This window comes from Amblyomma maculatum, chromosome 1, assembly GCF_055883805.1.
Source record: "Amblyomma maculatum isolate TAMU_Amacu chromosome 1, ASM5588380v1, whole genome shotgun sequence".
Taxonomy (NCBI): domain Eukaryota; kingdom Metazoa; phylum Arthropoda; class Arachnida; order Ixodida; family Ixodidae; genus Amblyomma; species Amblyomma maculatum.
The window spans coordinates 57,076,536-57,099,271 of NC_139344.1; the positions used below are offsets into that span (position 1 = coordinate 57,076,536).

General features: G+C 47.3%; 1 protein-coding gene across 1 annotated transcript in view; it reads left to right on the forward strand.

Moving 5' to 3' along the window:
• The window catches only part of LOC146202440 (uncharacterized), a 73,891-nt gene that overhangs the window by 16,283 nt on the left and 34,872 nt on the right, over positions 1-22,736 (forward strand). The window contains exons 6-8 of the mRNA XM_084601249.1: positions 455-627; positions 8,936-9,006; positions 10,101-10,217. Coding sequence (XP_084457375.1) covers positions 455-627; positions 8,936-9,006; positions 10,101-10,217 — 361 coding nt within the window. The remainder of the gene's footprint in view (positions 1-454; positions 628-8,935; positions 9,007-10,100; positions 10,218-22,736) is intronic.

Genomic DNA, 22,736 nt, shown 5'->3' on the forward strand with positions numbered 1-22,736 from the left:
TAACACTAGTATATTCGCGCTAGCGCCCCTTTTTTTCGAGTGCAGTCCTCAAAATGTCACAGCGAACTAAAATTAGTCGACTTTTCTCGCAGCCTAGGTATTAGGAGAGATACAAATTGTGCGGTTATATTTAACTTTTTTGATGCAGTGCTTCTACTAAAAATTAGGACTGAAGCACAGAGCTTCCTTACTGGAGTTATTCGATATAAGCTTTGAAAGCTTCTTTGCCAACTGCGTATGGGCTCAACGCCAGAGATTCTGCGAGATTACCCCAACAGCGCTTGCGAGCCTGTGATGTCGGCTACTGGAGAGTATACCCCTTGATGATGCACTTTTCATAAAAGACATTCCGGTTGGCTGCGAAAGGGCACGGAAGCACTGGTGATTTGTAACGCGTTTTGAGTGGCACGTGTATAGTACGTGATGGCTGAGGCTTGCATGCTCATCGTCTCAGGAGGCGTACGTGACCGTAATGGAGTACATCGCCGGCCTGGACCTGATGCGCGTGGTGACCAAAGAGGAGTTCCTGGAGATCGAAGCGGTCCAGATCATAATGGCGCAGCTCATACTGGCGTTGGAGCATATGCACCTTCGTGGCTTTTTGCACCGGGATATCAAGGTCTCCAAGTGAGCGTGCCGCAAATTGCGCTACGCGCGCTCATCGTTTAAAAAATGGGCTAGCCCTGGTCCTCCACAAATTATGCAGGTCTTCATAGTCGTCGAGATTTAATTATTTTGTTGCAAAGGCCGGAAGAGGTCTTCCTGAAGGTACCCTGAGGCCCCTTTTGTTTGATCAGTGGAAACGGTTCAATTCAGTGACGCCGTCCTCAAATAACTATTGCTGACCGCGCAAGAAATCGCATAAATTAAACGTTGAATATTGTCTTTAGCCATTCGCCACGCCCCGTGCTTGCGTACTCAGCTCAACTTGGAGGCTCGTTGGCCACAGCGTTCGGCTGCCGAGCACAAGAACTCGGAATCAAATCCCTGTAAAGGTGGCCGCGTTTCGATGGCGACAAAGTATGCGAAAATTCTTGGGGCTAGGCGATGGCAGTGCACGTTAAAGAGGAATGGGAGGTCCATAAATTCTGATCCCTCTACTATACAGCGTCTCTCACTTTCTTCTCTTGTCATGCGCTGCGCGAGTGACGTTACACCATTTAATGTTGCGAACAGTCATTGTTGTCCAAGGCAGCTCTGCTCTTATCGCCAATTTTGGGGAGCCGCACACCGGTGAATACCCGCTCAGAGGAGACTGACGCCACATTAGCAGGGGCAGCTACGCACGAAGAAGCCGCTGCAGGAGACGGAGAGCGAAATTCAGTGCCCGCTTGAGAGCGCTGTGAGCAATATGTAACTGAATATATTTGCTGAACACGGCCTGTCTCGAGGGTAGGGCATGCAATTCCGTCAGATCGACCATGTCCTCAGATGTTAGCTGTGATAATCTGCAGCCGCCGAATGCTCGACCCAGCGCGAGCTCGGCGGTGGTGGCTTCTGCCGGTGGTTGCTGCTGTCGTCTGTTTGTCGCTTCCTGCAACGAAGAATGTCGCTGTAAAGTTGAGCTTATCCGTAACAACGCTTGCAATCTTGCATCACAGCGCACTGGAAATAACGGTGGTCCAATCTGGGCTCTTCCATTGCGCGCACTTGTGACGGAGCACAAGGACGTCTCGAGCAGTTTGACATCGCAGGTACAGCTATATTCCGAGGCGAGACCGGTTGTGCATACAGCTTGCGTCGCCGGTTGTGTGACCTCTGTGATAATTTATCGCACGTTCTTGGTTCTTCATTCAAGTATGGTATGAACACGGTTCGACATCGAAGAAATTGACAAGCACAGCAGTCATTTATACAACGTAAAACACAATATTGCATACACCCAAATCAAACAGATGCTCTCATATCACTAAGCGCGAATGTGGTGGGCTTTAATTTAATTCAATAATTTAATTCAATAATTGCAGATTTAATTCAATAATTAGCTGCAATGAAGCTTGAAGAAGAGATACCTAAGATTGTTCGACATTTCACATCATTCTCTACAATTGTTTTTTTTTTCGTGTTCTTTAGGCACAAATTACTTTCCAAAATATACGTGCGGCATTTCAATATTCTATATATCGACGATAGAGTTAAGATTTTTTCTGACAAGCAGAATTATCAAGAAAAACGAGAGTTATGCATTTAATAACTCAATGCCAATAAATTTTGTCGTTCGCCGATCGCATCCAATGCGCTATGCATATGATGTGGCTTATCTGCGGTGGCGTGGCGACGGAAATAAAATCACGGAACGAAAGGCGTCAATAGACATTAAAATTCGCTCATGGTAGTAATGTTTATGCGATTTTTACAGTGTTTCTTTCATTCGTAGTACAATTGCTGTGACTGCGCAGCCATCAAATGCAGTCACGAGCTACTCTAATCCCCGGCGCGCTGGCTGCACTGAAAAAGGACAGCGGCTAATTGATTCTTCTTGGTGTTCCTGGTTTAAAGCATCTTGGTTATCGAATTCTGTTGGATTATACAACGCCCATTGTTGGAATGCAGCGAATTCTCGCAGGGTCCCTAGCTCTGCGAGTGTATCAGCAGGACGGAAGATGTACTGCGGCATGATAACTATACCTAGTTAACATACACCTTTTCAGCATTTATTGGGAGCCCGCTGTCTTGGTACTGTAAAAATTTCGAGTTCTTCAGGCACGTTAACTGCAATTATATTTTTCAAATGATCCGCCGCCACAATGCGACGAGGCGAACAGCTGAATACACAGCTGAAAGCAAAGGGTTGAGTTTTCACAACGACGTGCTTCCCTTAGTACGTGGTTTCAACAGAAAATACATGCTGACAGTTCAATTTACCTCTGCGTGGTGTTGATTGAATGCAGATTGATAATATTGGGCGATGGTAGACGCCTTGCGGATTCGTAGATACTATAGTGACAAATTTCTTGAGGGTTAATTTATGATTTAGAAGAAAAAATAATGAATAAAGAGAAGAGTATTGAAAGCGATAACCAATGAAATCGTCTTTCAGTATTCATGTATCCCCTTCTGAATATAAGCGTGCACGCACTTTCGGCATAATAGTCAATTTATGTGTTTTGATGTTTTTGTTGTTTAGAACTTTTCCAATGAATTTCTGAGCCAATGAATTACTGTAGAAAGGAAAGAAATTATTTTTTTTTTATCACTGACGTTTTTTCTTAGCGGTTTTGGAAACCCTGCAATCTCTGTTTCCGCGGAGGTGCCTCGCCAGTCTTCAAAAACACTCTCTGCGCACTTATATTGTTCCACGCTGACTCAAGCAGAAGCCATTCGCGAATAATACTTATTTACCAACACATCAAAGGCGACATCTGCTGAGACCTTCTTGCACAAAAGCACGTACACGTTCTCCCACCACCGCACAAAGAAAGCTCTGAACATTTAAAAGTAGAGGTCGGCACGGAAGCTTGCGCAAACACCGAGAAACAGCCATTTGTCCCATAAGCAAGCGTTGAAATTAATTAACACAAAATAGATACAGTCTGTAAAGGACGTGTTACTGTACACCCTCCTTCGAGCAGAAGAGCCCAACCACCCTATAGGCGATCCATTACCGCACCCGTAGAGCAAGCTCGCTGGGATAAACTTTCGGTGGACAGTCGAAGGCTGCGATCCTAGGTTCCGCTGAGTAATTTGCCCTGGTGGTCGTCCAGAGACGCTGAAATTTCGCCTTAGCTTCAAAATTTGTCGGTCGTTGCAATACATTTCTCATCACCACTAAGCAGAAAATACAAAAAATTACAGGGGCCCTTAGCTTCGCTTTTAACTATATATCGGGACAGCATTAGCCAAGGCTTACGTTTGTGGCTCCCCTCATGGTTCCTCTTTCGTGTACGTGCATTTGCTACATGCATAATGACTGATCCATTGATTGGTGCCCCTGTTTTCTCATATATACTCATTAACGTTCACTCATGCTACCACATTGTGGAAGGCAACCCGACAGAGGTATAGAACCCCGCTTTAATTAAGTCATATGAATGTGCTTGCGTGGCTTAGGGGCAGCGTGTCTCACTCAGGACACGCTGCCCCTAAGCCACGCAAGCACATTCATCTCGGAGGGCTTCGATTCAATCTCGCCCCCTCATCTCAAAGAAGCCGCTCGAGCTGACAGCTTTTGCCTACCAGGACATGCCATGTGTTCTCATGACGTCGCACAACCCAACGACCGATCTCCATGCCACCTGCCAACTACCACCTCTAGTCAAAACAGCGCAGCCTTGGGACACCGACGAAGGAGTGGCTGCCCTCTACAGCGTTTATCTAGGAGTTTCGGCATAAGTTCAAGTTTATGTTCGACTTCTGGTTCACCGAAGCCTATGGCCTGAATTTACCGAGAATGGTACCTACCAAAAGAATATCATCATGCTTACATTATTGTTGAGTCGTGTTAAAATAAATTAATTAGTGAAAAAAGCGCCTTAGATCGAAAAGTAAAATGACGAACATTTTGATTGTTCCAGTCAAGGTCATTATCTTACGAAACCATCCAAATCTCGACGGTTTATCCGCAAGTAAGAAATTTCGGACGTAATTTTGATGGTGGGGCAAGTTGGCTTTGAGCGTGGGTCAACCCAATTTTGAAATTGTGCAAAGTCAGTTTCGGGGATAGGCCCAGTCCATTTTTAGGATGGGCCAGGTTGGCTTTAGACGTGAGACGACCCAATTCTCGAATTGGGCAAAATCAGCTTTGGAGTTGAGCCACCTGTTACGATTCGCCACCGTTACGTGCGACAGCTGACGCGGCCGCAGCGAATGCAGCGAACGCAAGAACATCAGTCAAAGCATCGGGCATCTTGGCCATTTCAGCGGCGTGCAATCCGCCGCCCAACGCTTCCTCCTGCGGACATGCTCCGACGTGTTCAGCCTACACGTGTCGTCATGTGTGTGCTTGCGTGTGTGGGCAAACGCTGGCCAAGTCCGGCGCCCGAGGAGGTTGAGGAGGTTCCTCCACGCCGCCGTGACTGAGTCAGCAGAGCTTGCCCTAACATGAATTATTCTCCCTTTCCATCTGAACCACACGTGATCTGAACTGTTGAGCATATAAAAAGCAACGACTGTTTCCGCTGCGGGAGTGACTACGCAGCGACAATGCCGAGACACCTGTTTTGTGAGCGTGTCAGTTTTCTCTCCAGGCCTGCTTCTCTGCCTGTTCCTACGTGATGTTGTATTAAAAGTTGTTTTTGTTAGTCGACGCCTCGTCTTTGCCGGGACTGCTGATGCCTTCCGCCGAGCCGCCAGGCCAACGCTACCAATGGGGCCTCGAGCCACATCTAACAACTGGTGGCAGCAGTGAAATGACCCAGGCGCGACCGTGGCACAACAACTCGTAGGCAGCGGTGGGAGGAGCCAGGCGCGACCGGGGTCTTAACACACCCAAATTTCGGAGGCGTCCAAGTACATTTCTGGAGTAGGCGAAAGCAGTGTCAAGAATGCCCTAACCCAATTTCAGGAAATGGTCAACTTAATTGCTCCCGAGTCTAACTCTATATACCAACGCTCAGATTCGTCGAATGTCGTTGCAAGGTAAGATTAGGTAAGGTAAGATAAGATTGCAACCGAACAATGACGTGCTAAGCATGATGAATACAATATACTATACAATGCATTGCAATCGCTATGCAGAGAGCGCATTCACAAGTTGAGGCCACATGTGCTCATCGAGTGTAGATTGGATCTAAGTGACACTGAGTGGGAGCCGCCGATGTGACTCTCAGTGGCGTCGCTGGGTCACTCGCAACCGGTGCGGAGGCGTGGCACGGCACTCCCCTTCTTCCTCCCTGGTTCCCTCCCTGGTTGTACGCGTTGAGAAGAGGACGGGGAAGGAACATAGAGAAAGAAAAAGCAGCGCGGCTCGATGTAGCACCCCTACCGCTTCGGTGGTGGACGACGGCTGTTGCGACGCACGTCTTTCTCTCCTTCTTCTTTTTCTTTCTTCTCTATTTTCTCTTCTGTCCGCACAAGGCAGCAGAGGTGGCTCAGCTACACAGCCCAGTAGCAGACCCGTGCATTTTTATTTCATTCATTCTACAGTCGCAACCTACCTATCGACTAACTGGCGACGATGCGGCGCTCGTTCCAAAAGCCAGACCAGACGCATCGCGGACTAAATACGGGCTGCCGGCGTTGTTTTCCCACGTCTCGTGGCTGGATATGACGTACTCGCTAGCCCCGCGCATACCTGTCGTCCGCAGGGGCTCGCTATCATTTTCTACAAAGCTTGTAATACACCCTCACGTTTGTTCTCAGTCGCAGCTTGAAAAGGAAACTGTCTGCTCCTGTTCAGGGCGTCGTTCGGGGCCCCTAAGCGATCGTAAGATCAACTCTTGCAAACACGAACCTTACTGCCAGGTGCCACTGCAACAATCCTTTGATCAGCGCTGCGGCTGTTCCAGGCGCGTTCCAAAAATGAAGGCGCCGCTGAAATGTTGCAACCGGAAGTCTTCGTCGCGCTGCAGCTATACGGCTATACTGTCTTTGGGTGTTCGGCTGCATTGGGTAGTACAAGAGGGCGGTGGTTGTCAGCGAGGTCGCATAATGGGAGTTCACATGTAGAGAAGCACTCTTTCAGCTCACTCTGTAACCGAACCCGTTCCTCAAAACTCTCAATGTCACGCGTTGTAGTTAGATCAAAAGCAGAACCTTTCACGTCCACATGCATAGGTGAAAGCCTTTTAGTAATCATTCTCTACATTTAACTAAATTTTCTCTCCTTAAATTTATTCCAAAAGATGCAAGTTGACTTCCGCATCCAGGCTGCAAAGCTACCAGCGGGCATTGATGCCGTACCAACGGAAAATATTAAGTGCGAAGCGGCCTTTTGGAACTGGCAGATGGTGGGCATCTCCAAGCATTTTCTTTTCTAGCACTTTCAGTTGTCTTTCTTATTTTAACAATGCGTTTGCCTTTTTCAGTGAAAAAAGGTAGGAACCGCATGAGCACCGATTGGGTACATTTACTCTCAATTCCCCTTTTAAAGCACCTGGCCTTGCTAAAGTTGCCCAGTTGTCCTCCTCATTATTTTGTTTTCTAGCAGCGCATAGTGATCGGACTCGCCATATTACACAGAGCAACAGGCATTGCGTGCCTCTCGGCGTTTTAAAAATGCGAGAGGGATGTGCGACTGGTCCGAGGAGGGAGAAAGGCACAGGAGATAAAGGAACAAGACAGAAGACTACCAGGGAGATACTGCCAGCGGTCTGCATTTGGGAAAGAAGAGTGAACTGCATGCCGTACACAAAAAGAGGCGATGCGGCGACGCGGCCACCGACGGGTGTCTTCTAGCTCCAACGCAGGGGTTTTCTATCGGCATCGGGTTAATGCTGGTGTTCCCAGGGTACACGCACGTACACAGGCCTGGTCCAGCGTTAAAACGGAGCATAGTCTTTGGCATAAGCTAATTGGCATGTGTTTTCAAGCATTCCTCACTTCAGAATAATTAGTTATACGAGATCACACTTCTCAGTCAGTGGCACCAATGCGTGCCTTTTCGCGTCTTTACACAATAATTCATTTCGCCCCCCGCCCCTTCTTACCCTCTCACTGCCCGGCTTCACCCCTTCAGCGCTGCACCCGGTGCAGACCGCACCCCCCGCCCCCCCCCCCCCCCCCCCCCCCCCTCGCGACGCCACTGGTGACGCTGTCTGGCAAGTAATGCTGAAGGCAGGCGACAGCTGTAGGCGCCGCTCGTGCACAACATATTTGCCCGCTTTATGAAATATTAAAATTTAGCTTTGGTCACATCGGATAGAGCATGCAAGCATTAGCGGGGAATGCTGGTCTTACGCGGACTCAACAGCTCATCGTTTTGTTTTGGTCAAGACATCTAAAGATCACCTGATATTCCGATTTAAAGTGGTTGAAAAAAAAAAGAAAAAATGAAAGCCTGAAAGCCTCTTGCTTTCTACCGCCGAATCATTGCGTGTTTTTGTCCTGGTTTTTTCTACGCGATGGATGAACATAACAGGAGAACCCTTTTTAGGTCAGTCACGTATTTTCCGCAGTCCTACCTTTCGTGTTAGTTGGCGGCCTTGCGCAAAATACCACAGAAGGGGAGGGCAAGTAGCTGTGGGTAACGTGCGTGAAACGAACTATAGTTCGGCATGTCGAACGCGTTGCATACGAAAACATTTGCTGAAATCAGGTGCAAAACAGGGCATCTTGATAGCGGTGCAGTCGGCGAGACTCGATTTACCAATGGCAAATAACAAAAAGCTCTGAGAAACACAGGAGAAAACCGGTACGCATGCACTGAGAAGTCTACGTCGTATAAGCGAAACTGAAGCGTATGAATAGAAAATCAACCTAGAGGCTGTTGTGGCATTCTAGATGTTATCTGGAGACACGGAAAATTGCCCTTGTGTGTGTCAAAGGTTGCCACACGTGCATTCAAGACGTACTTGAACTCACATCCCTCGATATCTTCGTCCAAAGGAAGGCAACCGCACGATACACTCACTAGATGCCGACCTCAAGGCACGCGTTATCTAAGCGCGGTTCACCGATTTAGCAGGGTCGACAGCTCGTTCAATTCCACGTGCCGTCTGTGTAGAGCCGCACGTAGGTTACGAAGGACTTCGTATAGTGCAGGACTGCGGCATTATTTTAGAGCGTGTTGGGGTTTTTGCACTGACATCGCAAACGTGTCTTCATCTCTAGCGGCTTTGACCCACTAGTAAATTATTTTCTTCTTTCGGCAACGCATGTTTCGAGAGGGAATCAGACTGACAGAACGATCCTGATATCCCGTACTAAGGGGCATTAACTTTTGGTCCGCTGTTCATGCATCAGACTCTAAAAACGCACGATGTTCCTTTGTCTCACATTTTTTTTTAACACTGATGATGTCGCCCTTTTATTATTATTTTTTTGCACCCTGTCGCAGCATGCTGATTCTTCCTGGAGGTCGTGTAAAGGTCATCGACTTCGACACAACAAAAGTCTGCAGCGGCCACTGTGAGAACGACCTCTGTGTGTACTGTTACTTATGCACGCATGAACAAGGCTCTCGTGCCACTCAAACATCTTGTTAAATTTATGCTTGTAGGGCTGGTTTGTTCTGGGCTTGACGCGAAGACCTTGCCTGAGTAATGTAGACCATTTCCGTTCGTCAGCGGGCCACTAACCTAACAGCGGAGTGTACGTTCTCAGCGAACACTTTGTAAATCCAGATACGTTGGTGTAAAAGGGTCTGCTGCATGTAAAGAAGCAAACTATATCGCTGCTATTACCCACGAATATTTTTCCTCTGTTACTATATAGTTCATCGTCTGCCACTTGACTGTCGTACCCTAGAGAATGAATAGTGATGAACGAAAAAAGAAGTCAATATTTCAGAGTAGGTTGGAATAGAATAGAACTCAAAATGTTATACGGCCCTTACGTAGATGCTATGAATTAATCTAAAACGCTTCGGGGTTTTGTAGTCCTGCTCAAAACCCTGCTGAAGAAAGAAATGCACGAAATTTTACCTATTCTCTCTGAGACGAGGAAGAATAACAGTAAGAGAAAGGAGAGTAAGACGCACACTTTACAATGAAAATCGCTCGCGTCACATCGAGCTCTCGGCATTCGAGTGTTGCATCGCTTGTGCGCCATCTTACGTGCAGTAGTTGGCGATTTGAGCCTTTTGCAGTGTGCATGCTTAACTATACTTTGTTTTCATTCGTCTTTCAAAGTGGCGTGAAGGCGAAACTAAAAAAGAAAAAAATGCCACAGAAATTAGAGAGAGAAAAACTTCTTTGACTGACGCAATGGTTTATCATAGTTGACACGTATGAAGTGCTACTTTCGATACAGAGCAAAATTCAATAAAAGTCTGGATGACGTGCAATGAAAGCGCAAAGTTACACTGCATATCACTCTATGATGACGTTTTTAAACATAGATGATGTGACGATCTGAAGGAACGGCATGTATGCAAGCGAACAGTTTCATCTCGTCTGTTTCCCCCATTTCATCGCCGTTATAGTGCTGTCATTTTAATCTTGCTTTTCGAGGCTGTGATCGCTGGTTCTCTTACGCACGCGCCTATGATTAACTTCGCGCAGTTTCCAAACGTCTCCTCCGTGGATACTTCAGAAGGACGCCGTTCGAGTTCCATGATGGGGAATCTGCCGGCACCATCCCGTATATGGCACCTGAGATTCTCAAGAGACGTCCATACGGTACGAAATCAAGCCAAAAAAAGAGGCACGATCGATAAAAAGTATGATGACCTCGCAGTTGCGCATTTCACGTTCCAAAACCACCATATTTAACGTCTCTAAGCCGCCATACCATATCGTCAGAGCCCAGCAAGAGTTCGGCCTGTCAGAAGGAATCAAAATTCGCTTCTCAGTAGCGGACTTTCTCATTAATGTTCAGGTAACTTTGCAGGCGTATGAGCTCGACAGGTTCCTGTGCTTTATGCAATGGCTGCGTCTGTGTGCCTTCAAGAACTTGGGACGTTTTAAGACGCCTGTTTGGTTGGATAGCTGCGTGACAGAACGCGTACTCAAATCAAGATCCAAAATAATGTCATGTTAAAACACGACAAATTTGAGAGCTGTTTAGCCGCTTGTGAGCAGACAGCTCTCATTTCGAAAGGCTGTTCACCCAATGCGAAACTGGAGGAGAAACCCCTGGCGAAGCAATTGTTATTATACTAGCTCTCCTAGTCACCTGGTATCACAGCTACAAAGTGAGAGCGCGCGAAGCTATAGTGTTATAGAATTGAGAAGTGTGCCGTCTGCCGCCGGCGAGCTGGTCGTTTCAGCGATGACAGGAGAGAGGGCGCTGTGTGTAAGAGGAGGAATTTTTGTATTAGCTCTATGGAGGAGCGCATGAGCGCTGAGCAGACAGCTAGGTGAACTGCCTCCGTCACTGCTAGTTCCTCGGACCCCGAAGGCGCGCAACAATAAATTGTGTCGCTTTAGCTCCCACACGCTTGTCTAAATGTATTAAACCAATTCTGGGCATGAATAAATGAACTAGTTCCCTATAAAAGCGGCCGTCGTCGGGTAACTTATGCATAAGCGGCAAGACACATACATCCGAGGCCTCTCTTCTCCCAAAGAAATGGCTCGGGGAGAATCAGGTGTTGAAAAAAAAAAAAAAAAAAAAAAAACTGTGCCGTCATAATTTCAATGTGCCAGGAATCCAAGAACATACCATGACTATGCGGGATTGTGTTTAAGACTGCTTTTCTGGTATCGAGTCTGATACAGATTGCCGATGAACTGACAAGCAACTGTAAGAAATTTCCTGAACGTATTCGGTACTTTATTTCTCAAACGTTAACGGGAGGTCCAATGACGAATGTATAACGTATATTTATGATTACATAGATTTTTATTATCGGATGCGCCAGTTTATGCGGGCTAGACTGCGGTCTCCCATCGACGCTCGCGTGGATTGAAAAACCAATGGAGGCTGTTTTAGGCTCGCATACTTTAATTGCTTGTGCCACATGTAAATAGAGATATGTGAAGATTGCTTGAAGACAGAAATTATGTCAGGGGCTCTTGAATACTTATTTGAATGTGGGCGGATACATATGAAGAGGCAGTTGTATAAAAAATACGAAACAGATTAGCGAGAGCTCATACAAATGCACGAAATCACACAGCGAATGACTAAAGACCAACAGGGTGACAATTCGCGACTTAAGTGAAAATAAATAAACAGCTCAAGAATATGGTACCAGCATATGAAATGCTAAAGAATTATATGAAAATATCACTGAACTACGAGCACGTGAATGAATTAAGCAGCTAAATTTGAAAGCACACAAGAGGCGGACAAAGTCATTAACTAGAGCCCTCAAATACGATTATTTGCACCTCCTCACCTTCATGTGCTTTGTTTGCTCTGCTTTAGAACTCTGGTCTTGGTTTAGTGACGTCATATAAAAATCAAATCGCGTCTGGACGTAGAACTTCACTATGCGAAGCGTCATTTCTCTATCATGGGTAGGACATCCAGGCTCGGGAACCTTCGCGCTTTAATAAACATCACAATATCCCGCATGCCGCTTGCATATTGATAATTCTTGAACTAAAAAAAATGTTACTCTTCCAGCGTTGTTACGAGCTTTGCAAGCTCCGCAGACAGATAAAGACCTCCGGGGTCGAAGTTTGAGATGAATTTATTTTCTTTCCGCGCGCGCATGATTTGCTCGAAATGAAATACGCAGAACAAGCACTGCATTTTGATTTGTGCATGAACTTTCAAGTCACATATACTGCAATATAAGCTGCGACCTAGACCAGCGCCTATAATGACGTAATTATGATCATCTGGAGGAAGAGCATTCAATAGCTTCGACGTCCTCGAATCTTCCCTCTGAACAAAGCGGTCAAGCTCTTCAATCGAAAACGGCGCGCAGTGAGCAAAAAAAAAAAAAAAAACACACAAAAAAAACGAAAAAGAGCGTTCAGTAGGGGAGGGCACAGGAGCCAAAGGAGACGAACAGGAACTGTGACTGCGCTATCCGCAGACACGTGTTATCCTGCTTGACCAACCATCAACAACATATATCAGATAAACGAAGGGGAAATGAGGGTGCTCGTTATAATACATGAAGGAAAGAAGCCAACAGTCGGCGAGGCCATGGAAAGCATTGGGGATTGTACTTTGTTTCTTCTTTTTTTTATTTTTACTTCGGTAATCACATAAATTAGTAATGTAATCTGTTTAGGGGAAAGATAATTAAAAACAAAGTAGAAAGAAAAACAACGTGCCGATGGTGGGAACCGAACCCACGACCTCCGAATATCGCGTCAGGAGCTCTTCCAACTGAGCTACAAAGTGCAATCCCCAATGCTTTCCATGGTCTCGCCGACTGTTGGCTTCTTTCCTTCATGCATTATAACGAGCACCCTCATTTCCCCTTCGTTTATCTGCTTGTAGCTTACGGGGGTCTCGGTTCTGGCAGTCTTGAAGCCATAGGTATAGCGTAAGAGGGTTCTAGCAGAGCTTTCGCCCTCGCTCTTGAACACGTTCTACGTGACGCTGGCGGTAATACAGGGCGTTCAACGTCCACCGCTATGGTTGAGGGTGGCGCTGGTGAACACTCTCAAGGTTCGTGTACAGGCAACATTGATACCCAAGAAAGTAGCAGGGGAGACAGCGGCCGATGTAGCTCAGTTGGAAGAGCACCGGACGCGATATTCGGAGGTCGTGGGTTCGGTTCTCACCATCGGCACGTTGTTTTCGAGCGCAGCTCTTTGGCGTCCGTTCCTGGGTTTCGCGTCGGCGTCGGCGTCGGCGTCGTCGTCGGCCTCGTAACCAGCTCCGCCCCCCTTTCATCCCCCCAGCGCTAGCAGCGACCGACTGATACGGCTGGATGCCGCCGACGCCGCTAGAGAGTCAAGATAACGTGACTGCATAGAACACCGTCGCCGCCATGCAGAAAGAGGAGGGGAGGGTCCCCCCCCCCCCCCCCCCCCTGTTCCTGTGTGGCGGATAGGGTGCTCTTCAGTTGCCGACGCGCCGGTTATTTCACGTAGGCCCCGGCACGTCGACGAATACGTGACCACCTTCCCACGGCTAGACCTGGTTCTTGGCGCTGCGGAAGCGAGGGTATCATATTGTTTGCGTCGGCATCGGCGGCGTTATCCCTGAAACCAACTCCGCGGCTGGGGTTGACTCACTATCGGCGTCAGCAGTATCAGTCAGTCGCTGCTATCTCTTCCCTCCTCCCTTTATCGCGTTGTCCGCTTGCTGCGCGCGCTTCTGCCCCCATCGTTTGCCGCTGGGTGTACACGCCGCCCCCCTCCCCCCTCTTCCTGCGGGTCTCCGGTTTTCAAAGCGCCGGCTCAAACTTAATTCCTTTCTTCGCTCCTCCTCCAATGAACCCCTGTGCGGTGGCAATCAGAGAGCCAGATCGGTGGCGGCGGATCTGTATATGTGCACCGCCCGAGCCGAAATTGCCGCTGCCGTTCGCCACTGTGAAATTATCTGCCAGTTCTTTCTGAGCTATGAGCGATTCCATCGATCCACACCGATGTTAGTAGTGGGGGAATTTAATGTTGACATAAAGACAAACAGGAATTTCTTCACACTTATGCGGGAGAACATCCCGTTCCTCTCGCTTGTAACACGTCCCACGGCTGTGACAACCTCGCGAGGCACTTGTATAGATCTCGTCTTTGAGAATCAAGCATTGGTGTACCAAGCCGAACATATATCAGTCTATTTCTCCGACCACAAAGCTTCCTTCATGACTGTCAAGAACTGTTAGTGGAGTCTTTGTTAAAGGAATACGTGTAAAAAATAAAAAAAAATTCTGTGATAGCGCATACATGTGTTGCTCGATTTCTTTGCCTCAATCTATCGAAAAGGTGAAACAGCTTATTTTCTGCGCTCAAATTTCGCATTAGGAAGTAACGTAATCGTCGGTAATTTTTTTCCTTCTACTTTGTGTTTAATTATCTTTCCTCTAAACAGATTACATTACTAATTTGTGATTACCGAAGTAAAAATAAAAAAATAAAAACAAAGTACAATCCCCAATGCTTTCTATGGCCTCGCCGACTGTTGGCTTCTTTCCTTCAACATATATCATAGTACGACAGAGAAGCAATGCGATGTAACGAAGTTAACGCAGTACACGAGCCGCAGAAGCAGACGCCGCAAGCCTTCTCCTCCGCGGCGCGCTTACTTCTGATGCGCTCCTGCGACTGACAGTGCCACCTACGCTTTTTATCGCTCTGGTACAGCTCCGGCGACCACCCCGCTCCCATTGCCGCGTGGTGAAGACTTCGCGAAGCGAAGCAAGCATTTGCCCTCCCTTAGTCACGTGGCATCAGAGCAGCGGAGTCGGGCGAGTTCGCGCAGCTGCGCCTCTCAGTAGTGAATTTGGCAGGCGCGCGAAGAAGCAGCGAGCGTCATCTGCTCCGCGCGCCGCAACTGCGGTCAAGGTCAAACGCTCGCCAAACCTGACCTTGGCAGACATGCAGTAGCAGAGCCTTTCGCTCTAAATTCTTGTCGGTCGACAAAGTCGTCATGTTCACAGGCACTTGCAAAATGTTAACGTGCGAGTGCTGGAAGGGACTTACAGCATTCGCACATAAAACTGGGAAGAAAGTTTCCTTGTATTGACTGGTAGCTTAGCTTTTCGTCCAATTGAGAGCTTTGTGCAGCTTCTCTAGAGCGTCAATAGGGGTGATTGTGCCGATGCCTTCCTTGTGAATTTTGAGTACGCACAGCGTAGGTATCCGCCATCTGCGTCATCACGTCCCGAGCCATGAATACCAAACCGGTGAGGTGGAAACGGCTGAAAGGACGGCTTGGTCTGGCAGTCCATGCCCTCTAGATGCCCTGATTTCTCGCATTATTGAGCTTGGCGCACGTGTTGCTGTTCTTGCTTATTGAATGAATGAATGAATGAAGCCTTTATTGAAAGGAAGGGATGGCTCTCGGCCGCTGTTTGGGTTCTTGGGGAGTTAGGAGGGATGGGAGTGTAACTTCTTCGTCTTAACGGTTCTTCAAGCTGTTGCTTGTTGCTTGCCATGCGGCCGATCTTCGCGCTCTAAGTCGACCTCTCTCACACTACTCGAAGCAGGCCGCTCTCACTGCCGTATGTGGCAATGGAGTGTTGTATTTCGGCGCTTGATATAACCTGACCTGCTAATGTGGGCATGTCGTCGTGTGGAATATGCGTAATTTTGCTTCTTCCTTGTGAAAACGATGGACATTGCCATATAAGATGTTCTAGGTCTGCTGTACACTGTTCCTGATAGTGCGTGCAGATGTTGTGTTTGAGTGTTTCGTGTCTTCGGAGAAACCACTTGTCAAGTATGTGCGGTGTGTAAGCAGCGTTTGTCATTACTTTGTTGAGAAATATTTCTTGTGGTCGAGTGAGCCCTTTCGTGTCCTCAAACACCGGCGTTGGTGTCGCTTCATGTAATCTAAGCTTACTGTCGTGTTTTATTTTGGTGCGTACATAGTGCATCATCGATCTGCCAGAGGAGCCTTTAGTGAGCATTGTTTGGTAAGGATTTAAGTCTATCGGTTTAGGCATGGAGTTGGGGTGTGGGGCATTGTACGTTTCAGCAAGCCCACCCGCTTGCGTGGCTGCGTTTCCCCCGTCCGTGCCAGTATGTCCCGGTGTCCATATAATTTGAATTTCTATTCCAACTTCCCGCATTCCCTTCAGCCTCTTTCTGATGTCCTTGGCCACTGCGTCGTCTGTAGTTGGTGCCGTCAGCTCTGCAATCGCTGCATATGATTTGGTTAAAATTCGATAACCATTGAAGTTATCTTTTCTGGCTGCAGCGGTCGTAATAGTATTTATGGCTCCCCATATGGCAAGCAACTCGGAGTGTAAAATTGTTCCTCCAGGTAGGTGGCACGTGTGCTGTCCGTTGTGCTGAGGCGCTGGCACACAGACCCATGCCACACTCACCCTTTCATTTCTAACTGCAGCGTCAAAATTATTTTGTAGACGCTTTACTGTGCGGCAGCATAGAGGCTGCCGTATTTGATCACATGATCCCGCCGCCTAGCGCTACTCCTGATCCGGTGGCTGTCTGTGCGTCCGCGCCTTGCCGCAAGATGCTATTCGAGCTTTCGAGCGAATCGAACTGCTCTCTGTAAACGGTCTATAGCCACGCAACTGCTGAAACGCTGACTAATGTGGGGGCAGAGTGAGTACTCTGACTTGAAATTGCACCTCTATGATGCAAAACTATAATACGTTCTTTTTAAAAACAAATACGCCTTGTATGTACGCTGATGGGCGCAAAGCTCTATAATGAGTAGTAGTAGCCAGTTGATTTTTATATAGGACACGGAATTTTGTCTTTCTCGAGAACCTCTCAGACATTAACCCGGGAGAAAAAACCTTCCAATACATTTGCTCATTTCTCAGCCATAGGTCCGCGATAATTAAAATAGGCGAAATAGAGTGATTGCCTTTTCGGCTAGGGGGTAGAGGGACAACGCAAGGATCGGTACTGTCCTCGTTTCTCTTCAATCTCTCCCTCACAAAGCTTCCACCCAGGCTGGAAGCCATTCCTGGGCTGAGACACATTCTAGGCAGATGCAATCACACCTTGTACAACCAACGGGAATGACTGTCAGAGGAAATGTTACAACGTGCGGTAGACACTATCGCAGAGCTCGCAGGTCATTCAGGCCTATCATGCTCACATCCAAAATCAGAGCTACTGGTCATCAGGCACAAGCCCAAGGGTCCCGGTTCCAGGAGTCAGGCAAACCCCGCTTAACGTGTGCGTGGGGAGACTTCCGATCAAGGAGGTGCAGTCAATAAGGATCTTGGGGCTGTATCATACAAGCTAACAGGAAAAACAAAGAAACCCTGCAAAAGCTGAAAACATCAGTTAATATGTCAATTAGGCTAATCAGAAGAATTGCCAACCGTAGCAGAGGAGTCAAAGAAAAAGACCTCTGTAGGATAGTGCAGGCATTTGTCCTGAATAAATAGGATGGTGTATGCGCTACCATACCTAAAACTAGATGCTGCGGAGAAAGGCAAAGCCGAGACAATAATTAGGCAAGCATACAAAGCAGCCCTGGGGCTGCCGAGCTACACATCGACAGAAAGACTCATGGGACTGCGAATATATAATACACTAGAGGAGCTCAAGGAGGCTCACCTCACAATGCAAAAAGAACGGCTTAAGCGCACTAAGGCAGGCAGAGCCATACTGGAGCGCCTAGGTATAGGCGTGGAACTTCCACCCGAGGACACGAAAACACAGCTACCTAAACTCCTTCGCAAGCGACTGACGATCAAGCCACTACCAAAGAATATGCACCCTTCTTACCACGAAGGAAGGAAGAAAGCTGGGGAAATAGCTCTACACGAAAAATACGCAACGAGGGAAGGAGCTGTTTATGTTGACGCGGCAGAATACACAACAAGCGGAGCGTTCGCACTGGCGGTGGTGGACGTGCACGGGCGGCTGCAGGCATCAGGGTCGGTAGTGACAAAATCTACGGAAACCGCGGAAGAGGCAACCGTGGCACTAGCCATAGCTAGCACCGACGCGGATACAATTTTCTTCGATTCTAAATATGCTGTCCGTAGCGTTGCGGGGGGCAGAATCTTAACTGCGGCGCAGAAAATACTGAAACTGACCAGGAAACCATACAGAGAAATTGAGGTGATATGGGTGCCGGCTCACTAGGGGAATCCGGGAAATGAGGCGCACACAGCATGGCTCGAGGTTTCGTCAACCGAGTCGGTGGATCCTTCGTATCCATGGGTTACTCCAAGGAGGGGCTGGCATCTTTTCACGATATCACAAGTCATTACAGATTGGAACGGCACAAATTTCCACCACCTGACAAAACCTTGAATAAGGCACACGAGATCCTTTCTGAACCTATATCTATTAGCAAAAATGTACCCGGATGACTTTAACCCCACGTGCAGGTTCTGTGGCGAAATAGCCATGTATGATCATATACCATGGCACTGTAAAGAAGAATCTCCACCGGAAGATCTAGTACAAATTCCTTCTCTTGAGTGATGGGAGGCCGTTCTGGTCAGCTCGGACCCAGGCATTCAAGCCTTGGCCAGCGAATGGGCCACTAAGGTCGCCGCCAGCCATGGATTGGAGGCCATCTAGAGCGGGCCGTCTGCATCTGTATTTTGACGAAATAAATGTTTTCCAATAAAAAAAAAAAAAAAAGTCTTCAGATCTGGCTGTGAAAGTTTTTTTTTTTTTATTCTATCAAGGAGCGCTGACACGTGCATTCCGCTTTTGTTTTCTCTCCGAAGTTTCTTTAATCGCTCCTCATTTCTGGTGGCCCCATTGCGACAGCTGAGCTATCGGTTCGTCACCTGATATGGGACGACGTTCGTCAGTTTTATTGAGCGAGGAGACCGCAAGCGTGTTTGCATGTGAATGGCCGAATGCCTGAAACATTCCACATACTTCGTAGAACTTAAAACTTTACCCTAGGAGACATGTTGAGCCTTCATAGTTAGCACGCTAACAATTCCGAGGGAAGCGAAAAAGCTGTGGAAACAGGACATAGTATAAGGAGGGTGTTTCAGCGTCTCTCCTGTGCAACTGTCCTATCGGAAACGCCGCAACAGTAAAACGTGCTTTCGCGTTTGCAATTTAGGCAGCACTTCGAGGAACTGTAGAGAGCTGTTCTATTCTTTTCGCAGCAGCACACCCACTCTGTGATAAAGTATATAAAGAAAACGCCTACGGAGAAATTATGAAAAGCGACCGACTCAGCGTGTAACTGTCGCGTAGTTTTAGATATGCTCTAAGAGCGCAATAGCGCGTTGCTTGTCGCTCTTTTTTCGGGAACCTTCGGTGGATCACTGTCAAATCACAAGCGAAGTTGAAAGTTTAAAACTGTCCGTATTGTGTGACAAGGGCTTACCTCGTGCGCGGCGATTGTGGAAGGTAATGCATCCTGAAATCCAACAAGATCACCTAAAAGACGACCAGAAATACGGAAAGTGAAGAGAAGAAAATAATTTGGTAGGTTTAAGAATGAAGTTATCCAGAGTAAGTCGAATGGCAGACAGATTTTTGATGAGTTCGCTTTCAAGCCCGCTTGAGCATTGTTGCTTCCTTCAGTGGGACGAAAATGAATACCGCATTCGAAGCAAAAAAAAAAAAAAAAGTTTAAGAAAAATAACTTAAGCTCCTCCGCCTTTAAGGGTACGTATGACACGACAACGTTAATGGCTCCCGTCTGCGGCTATCCTTGTGGGTGCCTGTTCCGTACATGGCGTTTGCTATTCGCCTAATTACTAATCACTAATCCCTTATATTCTTAATCTAATATCTCGCACGTTCTCTTTAGCACAGAGTCGTATGTAAAAGGCTACTCGACAAGGATATAAAGCCCCGCTTAATGAAGCCGCAAGAACATGCCTGCGTGGCCTACAAGTAGCGTATCATAGCTACAATGCAAGGGTCCTGAAATGCTGACTCTGGTCTCCCATCAGAAAAGAGAACCCCGAGATGGCAGCTGCTGCAACACATGACCTTTCATGTGGTCGCGTGACGTCACACAGTATGACCAGTCAGTGCTCGGCCATTCCAGCCACCAGCTGCCATAGCCATAACCATTGCCCACAACGTCAATAACGCCGATGCTGTATTTTAAGCAGAAAGAATCCTTTCACGCGATCGCGTTAAAATTACGCAAGCGTTACAAATGTGCAAGACTGAGAAAGACTCCATATGTGACGGGGCAGAAGGCAGCGCAGTACAGAAATAAAACATGGGCGATGGAAACAGAAATTTAACTGGAGGCGTAAACAATTTGAAATGTGCCTTTCGAACGAGCATTATTTAACATGGCTATAACTATCTCTCTCTAGACCACCCCCGCTTAAAAAGAAAGAGAAATGTAACTATGTTTCAAGGGGCAAGAATTTTTGCTCATCTGTGCTCTTGCAGTAATGCTCACAAACTGGCGGCACGATAGTCAATTCATTGCTACTGCAAAGAGGGGTTCACATCTATATAACAGTCTCACCGGGAGTAGGAGTCATCTGCGCAGTGGTAGCCCGAGCTGGCGTTATTTGATCGGAGGATAGAGGCCGCTAAGCTGTTCGCTCAAGAGAACGGCTGGCTCTTCGTTTTGTTTGGCTTCGCGGTCACCGTACTGATAGTAACTGGGGTTTGCCAAAATAGTGGAAATTCTTGAGCTAGTAAAGCTTGTAGTCCTCAGCTTAGGGGAGTAGCTCCCTAGCAACTTTGAGAATAAATGCATTCTTTGATTAGATGAGCCCACCTCTGTCTTTAGAGGGACAGTTGGGGCAAATTTGAAGTCGGCGTGTACCGGTAGGGCACCGTGTACCGGTACCCAACCGGTACCAGAGCGACCACTCTCAGTAAAAACGAAGGTCTTTCAAGATAGAACCAAAGAAATGCAGGTATCACCATCACTAACCAATATCGCAACGAAAGTGCGCTGCGTCGACGTCAATTTTTTTTTGCGCGGATTCGAGAGGTTACGCAACATCGTCATTGATTTTAAAATGATTGGCAGCAGTTTTTCTGGATGTAGAGGTCAGGAGGCTCCATCAAATAAAAATTCAACTTAAAATTTCTCATTCATGAAAGCTTTATTTCTTATTTTCCTGCCAGGCGAACCTTAGCACCAAGAATGAAATTTTGACTAAGAACAATAACTGGGTGGAGCTGTCTTCAGTGCACTTTAAGAAGGCAGCAAAAACAGAGTAACACTACGCTGCCCGCTTACACGAAGTCGGCGCACGGGCAGCGGAGAGGTCCCGGCTTGATACAAGACACGGCTTTCCGATGGGTTATTTTTAGGAATTTGTGTTTTCGTTTTGCGGCGACAAACACTAACAGGTAAACGCCTAGGCAATTTTCTGGGAATTGGTAGAAAGGAAAGAAAAAAAAAATACACTTGGAAGGAATTATGGAAATCCAAGCCTGCCGGGCAGCGTAGCTTGGACGCCTCTCGGTGTGCCAACTCGGCAACTCAACGATGCAGTTGCCAAGCATTGATACACTTCCCGTTTTTTTTTTTTTTTTTTTTTTTTTTTTTTTTTTTTTTTTTTTTTTTTTAATACGGTTCGTGCTACCTTTGTCAGCATAAGCGTTCTAGCTACTCAGGGTGTTTAGGCAATGAATACACTGACGAAATCCGTGGGAAGTGAGGCGGCGACTGCCTGTCACATACGCTCAATAATATCTCTTTTAAGTCTATTCTCTCAACCCAACGCCTTCCTTATACGCGAGCATTCGCCGCATGCACTGACGTATGCTTAGACAGGATGAGTTTAGATGCGAGAAAAATAAATGCGCTGCTGCTGCTGCTGCTGCTGGCATTGCGTGCTTTTTCTTTCGTGAGCTCGGCAGGCTTCTGATTTTTCAGAGACGAAGTGCTAGCATATCGAACACAAGAGGCTCCTTCAGCTGATTCATGCATGAAGAGTTTCTGTAGGAAAAAAGCAGAGCACGATCAGTCCTGCCAAAGTTGCGTTTGAGTATATTTAAAGGTTGCCTCGCGCCTCCCCTGACCAGCATTTCCCGCAATTCATCACCTTTTCACGTTCGCCTATACGAGCATACTGAGTAATCGGCGCCATTGGCATTTGTGTATATAGAGCCCTATACGAAGTGTTCATTCACGCACAGGTTACACAGAAAAAAAAAAAAAATTGCACACGCTCGAGTAATGAGTCATCCGCTCGTTCTCGTTTGAGGCCTGCCGGGTATTAGGCGATATTTTTTTTTTATTCGTGAAGTATTTATCGTGTGCATCGGAAGCGTCACGGTGGGGAGTAAAAGTAACACCACACATATTTTCACATATTCGTGCGGAATCCCTCCACAATAAAATTCGGCGCCATCAGATAAATGGGAGTAGCATCAAAAGTACGCGGAAAATAGTTGTCATTGCATTGTCATCAGTGGCATTGGAAACTTGGATGCCTGTTGTATGTTTGAGCGGGAATATGTAACTGAAACACTCACACTCAGGTAAAATGGAACGTTTATAGCACGCGCCTCATAGGCGAACACTATTAAGAAAGAAAGGAATAAAAATGCCGATCGGAATACGGAGCCCTACTCATGACGCGTCAGCAGCCGTGTAGCGCAGGGGCTTTCACTTTCAGCGTGCTAGTCTCGCGCAGAATGAAAGCCACGCGACCGCGGCGGGTGGCGTTGGCGCAACCGTAAACACGTAAAGTGCCCCTGCGCTGTGCGCTGTCAGCGCAGATT